Here is a 9,632-nt window from a genome sequence, read left to right as displayed (position 1 = left end):
GTTGGAGTAGAGGACATTGTGCATTTCAGGTAAAATAACAACTCAATGTTTATATTCCAGGACAAATTAGCTAGCAACAGCAAGCTAGCTAAATAGGGCAAATTAGCTATCAATTGCAAACTAGCTAGCTAAATTGCCATAAATGTTTCATGCTTTTTGACCTGTCCCCAAATTAATGTAATTGGTTCAGAGTTTTTTATATTTTAACATGCGTGTGGTGATCGCGTTTGGTGTGGGGGACAAATAAATGTGCGCAGCCGGTTTAGTTTCCGTGTGAGTTTTATGGGGAGAAGGAGCTGGCGCAAAAGTTAAAACCAGTTAGCCTGAAGTTATTTCTGAAAAGTGAAAATCCGAAGATGGTATCAAGAGCAAGGTGGAGTTCGGTCCCTGGCTGCAAGAAATCTAGGGAAGAAGACACAAAATGTCACTGTTTCGTAGATGGCTCGTACAAATGAAAAAAACTAAATTCGATGTAAACACTCCTACAGCCAATCTAAGTGTGTGTAATAGCCTTGCACTTCATTGACTACGAAAGAGATATACAAAAAAAAACAACACAACTCCGACAACGGTTCCTTCTCTATTCTGCATTGTTATATTCGGCACATTTGACAAGTAACATTTGATTTGTATTCCCATCGACTGGATATGGTACCGTGCCAAAATACAGAGGCGATTATGAGAAAAGTGTCAAAGCGAGCATCTGGTGGTAGGTAATCTAATCATTGCAGTTTGAGTTGATCTTATTGTGTTGTAACCATTGCACCATATAATGTAGATATGGCCTGGGCACTCTACCGGTTAGCATGTGTGGCCTGTCTTTATGACAAGGGGTTTGAAGAGATGAGACAGTAATTGTGTCACCTAACACTGCAGAATAGACAGATTAAAATGTAAGGTTGTTGCATTTTAATTACTTGTCTACTCGCTTATTTCATAATCAGAATCTCTAATGTCTGATGTGTGTTGTGCAAGCCATGGTTTATTTTCATTTAACATTTCATGCTTTTAACAACTGTATAGATCATGTTTTAGGGAAGACCTAGATGCAGACAGTGTCAAAGTAACAAACGTTTATTACTCGAACAGGGGGCAGGCATAAATTAGGTGCATTTATTACTTGAACTAGGTAGGCCTATTTGGTTGCATGTAGTCTGGTCTATTGTGTAACCTCCACCTCCCCTGTCGATAGCGGCCATGAGTATCCTAACAATATAATTACTTTTAGCCCCATGGCCATAAAAAACAAACATTCATTAGATATTACAAACATGGTATCACATTATACTTGTGTTAGGATGAACGTTTTGCTTTGTCAATACACAAGAATAATAATTTGGCATATAACCCATACTATACCAACTGTCAATTCCTTTCACGTTTACAATTGTATATATAACAGACTACCATTGTGTCACAAATAACTGAGAGGTCAATTCTGGCTTCAAAGAACCAAGCAACAGCAAGCTCCTCTGGCACCCATGTGAGTTGATGTTGTCAACTGTATATTTTCACACCTTTTCCTGATGTGTTGCCTAGCCATGGCGTATTACCATGACAACATGTCAGGCAACTGTATAGCCAACTGACATTTACTCCTGAGATACTGACCTGTTGCACCATCTACAACCACTGTGATTATTATGTGACTATCCTGGTCATCTATAAATGTTTGAAAATCGTTTTAGAACAACCTGGCATAAATGGCAATGTACTCTTATCTCCACCCGGCACAGCCAGAAGAGAGAGGACTGGCAACCCCTCAGAGCCTTGTTCCTCTTGAGGTTTCTTCCTAGGTTCCTGCCTTTCTAGGGAGTTTTTCCTAGCCACCGTCCATCTACATATGCATTGCTTGCTGTTTGGGGTTTTAGGCTGGGTTTCTGTATAGCCCTTAATGCTGACGTAAAAAGGCGAATGCGAATGTATTAAAAATGAAAAACAGGTATTCAGACCTTTTGCTATGAGACTCTAAATCGAGCTCAGTTGCATCCTGTTACCATTGATCATCCTTGAGATCCTTTCTACAACTTGGAGTCCACCTGTGGTCAATTCAATCGATTGGACATGATTTGGAAAGGCACCCACCTGTCTATATGGAGTCCCACAGTTGGCAGTGCATGTCAGAGCAAAAACCAAGCCATGTGGTTGAAGAAATTGTTTGTAGAGCTCAGAGAAAGGATTATGTTGAGGCACAAATCTGGGGAAGGGTACCAAAACATTTCTGCAGAATTGAAGTTCCAAGAACACAGTGGCCTCCATCATTCTTAAATAGAAGAAGTTTGGAACCCCCAAGACACTTCCTAGAGCTGGCCGACCGGGCAAACTGAGCAATCGGGGGAGAAAGGCCTTTCTCAGGTAGTTGACCAAGAATCCGATGGTCACTCTAATAGAGCTCCAGAGTTCCTCTGTGGAGATGTGAGAACTTTCCAGAAGAACAACAATATCTGCAGCACTCCACCAATCAGGCTTTTATGGCAGAGTGACAAGACGGAAGCTACTCCTCAATAAAAGGGACATGAGAGCCCACTTGGAGTTTTTTTTTTTAATGCACCTAAAGGACTCTCAGACCATGAGAAACAACATTCTCTGGTCTGATGAAACCAAATTTGAACTCTTTGGCCTGAATGCCAAGCATCACGTCTGGAAGAAAACTGGCACCATCCCTACGGTGAAGCATGGTGGTGGCAGCATCATGCTGTGGGGATGTTTTTCAGCAGCAGAGACTGGGAGACTAGTCAGGATCGAGGGAAAGTTGAAAGGAGCAAAGTATAGAGAGATCCTTGATGAAAACCTGCTCCAGAGCACTCAGGACCTCAGCCAAGACAATGCAGGAGTGGCTTCGGGAGTGGCCCAGCCAGACTGGACTTGAACCCGATCGAACATCTCTGGAGAGACATGGAAGTAGTTGTGCAACCAAAGGTGCTTCAACAAAGTACTGAGTAAAGGGGCTGAATACTTAAGTAATTGTGATATTTCAGTTTTTTTTATTTTGAATAAATTTTCCAACATTAAAAAAAATGTTTTTACTTTCATCACGGTGTATTGTTTGTAGATTGATTTTAAAAATGTAATCAATTTTAGAACAAGGTTGTAACAAAAGGTGTAAAAAGTCAAGGGATCTGAATACTTTTGAATGCACTCTACCTGTAACTTCGACTATTCACAAGTCCTTGGAGTCTTCCACTTCCTGAAAACCAGTGTAGACCCCATAAGGCGATAGATATTTGGCTCGGATGGCATTTACCACGCAGGATGGGACTGGAATCCGGACTCCTGGACCCAATGTCTTACCACAAGAGGACTTACCACCGAGGACACTCCATAGTGCTCTCCAAGCAGCACGTTAAGATATGGGCAGCCCTTTTTGGCTTAGAAGCGAAAGAAACGCAAACATATTATAGGCGAGATGCTGGCTAGCGGAGTAGAACACTTGAAAAATTAAAGGGAGAGCTGCACACTCTCGGAGCTCAGATGCAATAATTTAATAACCAATGTTTCGACAGACAAGATGTCTTCATCAGGGTATAAGGACAAACACTGAGGGGTGACTAGTTTATATAGTGTCAAAGGATACACACAGGTGTCTGTAATCATTGGCGGGTGTGGCCTGATATCATTGGTTAATTCTCAGATGTAAAAATAACATACCAAAAACATGAAAGGATAGCATACGATCATAGATACAATTTGGCTACATAGGCCTAAAAACATTTACAATAATCACTAGAATGGCTTCAGATCAAAGTCTACGTTAACACCGAAGGGAGCAAGGGTCTTTAAATTAAAGATCCAGGCAGCCTCTCATTTTAACAATAAATTGTCGAGGTCACCCCCTCTCCTAGGGAGGGTGACCTGTTCGATGCCGATATAAACGTAGGGTTGAAATCGAGTGATTTGGCTTATCATTCACATGAAGATGGGTAACAACCTGCAACCCACCCTGATCCAAAGTAATTATTTTTAATGGAGCATAATCCATAATCACGTTGCCAATTCCTGTTGTTCTGTTTTTGTTTTTCTGTCTTCGGTTGGGGGGTACTATATTGTTTGTTTTCATTATGTCTGCTTGTAAAACTGTAAATTCATAAACAAAATATAAAAAAGTACCATTCAACAATACATTAGCATGCCTCCACTAGTTTTTTCCATCACTCACAAGTATTTCGTCGTCAGACACGTTTGTAGGTTGTTGTTTACTTCTTAAAACTAATCTGTAACACTATGCTACTGTCTTCTGATTGTGAATAAGGGCCTTACGTGCAGTTTTTATTTAAAGGGATTCTCCCACGAAAGCTCTGCTGTTGCAGTCTGCCACATAAATTAATGATATAAAATAATCGCAATCGTTTTAGGTGGAAAACTACACATTTTCTGAGAGGGGAAAAAGGCAAACGCCACCTACCTAGTTTCAGTGTATGGAATCACTTGGGAAATGTTGTTTTTTAGGTAAACCTCCCCTTTAATAGACCAATAAGAAAGAGTTCCAAACCTCTCTGCCAGTGATGGAGTTTTCCGTTTTCCCCTCCCCACTCAGACCACTCCCAGACAATTATTTCTTAAGAAATTGCTCTTGGTAAGAAGCTATTTTTGTTTCTTTACCATTTTGAATTAAAACAAATCACAGTAAAGTACAGTATTTAACTCTTACCCAGAAATGATTTGATAGTGAGATAAAAACAGCTGATCCTTTAAATCTAGAATCCTTAGTTACTCCATCCATTTTTGGATGCATAAATTAGTGATATATAGGAGCTTAGTTCAATTGTTGTACCAAAATATACACTTTTTTTACTCAAGTTTGTAAACAATGTACATGTGAACAAACAGTGTATAGCCTCAAAACATGGTTCAAATTATAATTTTGATATGATGGATGGTCAGTCTATGCATTTGAGTGGTTACATTTCTCCAGGCCTGTCCCTCAGCTTTTTACCAAAACAGAGGTGGGGTAGCCAATTTGTTTCAATTAAGGAGTCACTTTAAGGTTAAGATTGGGGGAAGGGAAGCTGATCCGAGAGTTGTGCCTAGGGGAAACCTCACTCCGGAGTATATGAAACATTAGCAGGGTGTGATATTTAATGTGGCAATCAGGGGTTGAAACAATAGTGTTCTCCCGCCATGCTTTTGCTAAAAAGCTGAGGGATGGGCCTGGAGAAATCTAACCACTCAAATGCATAGACCGAACTATGGATGCAAAAGTATAGTTTTAACCATGGTTTAAGGCTATACAGTGTTTGTTTACATTACTTTGCTTAAGGAGTAAAACATGCTTATATTTTGGGTTCTGATGGGGTACAACAGTTGAACTCCGCCCATGAGGCATTTATGTTATATTCTACAAAAATCAATGTATACATATCATTCATTTATAAATGTATGTAGCTACTGCAGATCCCTTTTAAGAGCCTCCTTCCAATAACAGGTGAATCTGGACTCCTACACCCGAGAGGTCACGAAGGAGAACTTGCAGAGCACCTCGGCATTGACCTTTGACCTGGCCCAGAACAGGATCTATGGCCTCATGGAGAAGGACCCGTACCCTCGCTTCCTGCGCTCGGACCTCTACAGGGACTTGACCAACCAAAAGAGGTTCAACGCCATGGTGCCAGATCTGCCCTGAGTTGGAAGAGAGATCGAGGACATTGGATGACTTGGAGCCCTGGTTTGTGTTCATTAGAGGGATGGACATTGGAGAGCTGTGCCCAGGTGACATTCACATTGTCTAAATTGGTTTAGATTATGGTTTGGTACTATTTTTTTTTGTCAGTGTTCTATACTTACCTCATCTGATTCTCCATGGGCATTTTCCCAACCTGGTTCTGTGGTCATTGGTTTCTGACGAGTTAATTTAAAAAATGTTTTGAACAAATACAGCTTCCATATCCTCATGGGCCTTCCTGTTTGTGGCATAGCCCAAACCTTCACTGCCTTCTATTTCTGTGTGTAACACAGGCAGATTTCTGACACTATTCCAAAGACTAGAAGATGCTATACACTATATCTAGGTGTTCAACATAGCCAAGAGGCCTTCCAGTGTATTCAAACCATTGTGCAATCAACAAACATGGTGCAATGAAATCTCTCCCCCCCCAACATTATACAAGCAATCCTATATGATCTTTTAATATTTCAGCATTGGAAGCTCTGCAATACAAGGTGGTTGCCACTGCTTACAGAAAACCTTCACCATCAGCATCCAGATTCTAAGTGCAATATGAATGTTTTATGTACAGTGCCTTCAGAAACTATTCACACAACCTTTCCTCATTTGAGATTAAAATGTATTTCATTGTAATTTTTTTATCAACGATTTACACAATACTCAAACATATGTACAAAAATATATATAGATATAAAAGGAAAATTAAACACTAATATATCTTGATTAGATAAGTATTCAACTGCCTGAGTCAATACCTGTTAGAATCACCCATGGAAGCGATTACAGCTGTGAGCCTTTCTGGGTAAGTCTCTAAGAGCTTTCTTCACCTAGATTGTGGAACATTTGCCATTCTTTACAAAAGTAGTCAAGCTCTATCAAATTGTTTATTGATCATTGCTAGACAACAGATTTAAGTAGATTTTAAGTCAAAACTGTAACTCAGCCACTCAGGAACTTTCACAATCTTCTTGGTAAGCAACTCCAGTGTAGATTTTGCCTTGTGTTTTTGGTTATTGTCCTGCTGAAAGGTGAATTCGTCCAGTGTTTGATGGAAAGCAGACTGAACCAGGTTTTCCTCTGAAATTATGCCTGTGTTTAGCGCAAACTCTCCAGTCCTTAACGATTACAAGCATACCCATAACATGAAACTAAGTTTTTCTTTTCACAATTCCTGACATTTAATCCTAGTAAAAATTCCCTGTCTAAGATCAGTTAGGATCACCACTGTATTTTAAGAATGTGAAATGTCAGAATAATAGTAGAGTGATTTATTTCAGCTTTTATTTATTTCATCACATTCCCAGTGGGTCAGAAGTTTACGTACACTCAATTAGTATTTGGCAGCATTGCCTTTAAATTGTTTAACTTGGGTCAAACATTTTGGGTAGCCTTCCACAAGCTTCCCACAATAAGTTGAGTGAATTTTGGCCCATTCTTCCTGACAGAGCTGGTGTAACGGAGTCAGGTTTGTCAGCCTCCTTGCTCGCACATGAATTTCAGTTCTGCCCACACATTTTCTATAGGATTGAGGTCAGGGCTTTGTGATAGCCACTCCAATACCTTAACTTTGTTGTCCTTAAGCCATTTTGCCACAACTTTGGAAGTATGCTTGGGGTCATTGTCCATTTGGAAGACCCATTTGCCACCAAGCTTTGAGATGTTGCTTCAATATATCCACAATTTCCCTTCCATATGATGCCATCTATTTTGTGAAGTGCACCAGGCCCTCCTGCAGCAAAGCACCTCCACCCCCGTGCTTCACGGTTGGGATGGTGTTCTTCAGCTTGCAAGCGTCCCCCTTTTTCATCCAACCATAACAATGGTCATCATGGCCAAACAGTTCTATTTTTGTTTCATCAGACCAAAGGACATTTCTCCAAAAAGTACATCCTTTGTCCCCATGTGCAGTTGCAAACCGTAGTCTGGCTTTTTTTAATGGAGGTTTTGGAGCAGTGGCATCTTCCTTGCTGAGCGGCCTTTCAGGTTATGTTGATATAGGACTCGTTTTACTGTGGATATAGATACATTTGTACCCGTTTCCTCCTTTTAAGTCATTGTGAAATCCCTGAATGGTTTCCTTCCTCTCTAGCAAGTTAGGAAGGACTTCTATCTTTGTAGTGACTGGGTGTATTAATACACCATCTAAAGTGTAACTAATAACTTCACCATGGTCAAAGGGATATTCAATTTCTTATTTTTTTTGCTTGCTCGACTGAGGGACCTTACAATTATCTGTATGTGTTGTGTAAACAGATGAGGTAATCATGTTAAACGCTATTATTGTCTAATAAAATGCATTTGCTGGCACACACCCAGAGAAAATGATTTTAATGTAGAGGTGCTGACTAATGGTGAATAAACTGTTTTTAAACGCTATTATTGCACAGAGTCCATGCAACTTATGTGACTTGTTAATCAAACTTTTACTCATTAATTTATTTGGGAGTCGAACACTTGACTCCAGACATTATGGGCTATTATGTGTAGGCTAGTAACGAAAAGTATCTATTTTAAATTCAGGCTATATATAACGCAACAGAATGTGGAAAGAGTCAAGGGGTGTGAATACTTTCTGAAGGTACTGTATAAAGGAGAAATAGTATATTACCCTGTACGTTTTTGTATTATAGTATCTTATATACTAGTAATTGGTTTAGGGAGGCTCATATACTACATAATTTGTCATCAATAATTAAGCTCATGACATCCACAGCACATATCTGACTTTTAGAGACCCCTAAGGAGAAACATTTATCCTCAAGGAGAAAAAACAAACACGTTAACCAAACAAATGGGTCATATGAAAAAGAGACTGAAGTTATAGAATTTGTTATAGGTTTGTTACTTATGCTGCAAATGTATAAAGATGCTTTGCTTAATAAGAGTGCATTTTGGTTTATTCACTATGTACAATCTAACATATGGAGCATTTTAATTTGCCTATAGTTAATTGATATATATTTATATATATATATCTATATCCACAGTAAAACAGTCAATTACAAAACTACATTTAAGAAAAGTACAACATGTATAAAGATAACTTTTCAGCATTGCCTGCGCCATAGCATTCTCATTACTTAGATTTAATATTGTAGGTCTTCCCTCATGCCCCTTTTCATGACGAAGCTTGCAGCCATTCGAGCGAGCGTGTGTGCAAGGTAGCTACCGACCGGAACATTAAGCTAGCCAAGACCAACAACACAAACAAACTGACTATACAGATACAAGTAGTGGGTGGAGTTACAAACTGACTGTACTAAACACTCTCTTACGCTGAATAGCCTGAAGCCACAGGGCTCTTCTCGCAGGCTCCATTTTCCTACGTGGGAGCATTGCAAAATCAACGACGGATTTGGCTCTTGTACAATGGAAATATTTGTTTTCCCCAATTTGTGAGCGTGGTCGAGGGGAATTCCTTATTATTACGTGACTATTGACTCGAACTATAGGACAGACATTTCAAAAACATGTTATTTTTATTTTGGGGCTGTTTTGCCATTTATGAATCTTATCAATGTGTTTCTATGGGCTATAACAGTAAAATACAAATTCATTATTTTATACCTACAGGGGTCATAAAAAGCTATTTAGCTAAATGATCCATGGTATGACTATCTTAAAACATGTTAGCTTAGTAGATAACGCGAACCAAGGGCTTAGATCAGACGTTCAAATAAAATGACTGATAAGAGCAGGGACTGTAGATTCTGAACTTGTATCATTTTAATTGTCAGTTCCTATTCAATGGATGCAGAGATATACTGATCGTTTTACTGTTTCTTAATGTATTGTTAACATTTACCACAATGTTACTTTTGTTCTCCACCATTAGGCAAAATAAAGTACTCTGTGAAATGGCTGTTGCTTTAGACAAAAAATACAATAAAAATGTCAGTCTAATCTTGTCATGTCAGACTAGTCTTGTTTTTATCAATACCCAAATACAATAAAATCAAGTATTAACATG

The 9,632-nt window shown here is 39.2% G+C and overlaps 1 protein-coding gene across 5 annotated transcripts in view; it reads left to right on the top strand.

Annotated features, from left to right (window-relative positions):
* Positions 1-9,632, top strand: part of LOC118394113 (regulator of G-protein signaling 3-like) — a 93,112-nt gene extending 83,480 nt beyond the window's left edge. For all 5 annotated transcript variants that reach the window (XM_052462634.1, XM_052462635.1, XM_052462636.1 and 2 more), the window contains one exon: positions 5,423-9,632. In XM_052462634.1, the coding sequence (XP_052318594.1) occupies positions 5,423-5,620 (198 nt within the window). In that variant the 3' untranslated portion in view covers positions 5,621-9,632. The remainder of the gene's footprint in view (positions 1-5,422) is intronic.

This window comes from Oncorhynchus keta, chromosome 14 (genome assembly GCF_023373465.1).
Source record: "Oncorhynchus keta strain PuntledgeMale-10-30-2019 chromosome 14, Oket_V2, whole genome shotgun sequence".
Taxonomy (NCBI): domain Eukaryota; kingdom Metazoa; phylum Chordata; class Actinopteri; order Salmoniformes; family Salmonidae; genus Oncorhynchus; species Oncorhynchus keta.
This window is presented reverse-complemented; position numbering and strand designations above follow the sequence as displayed.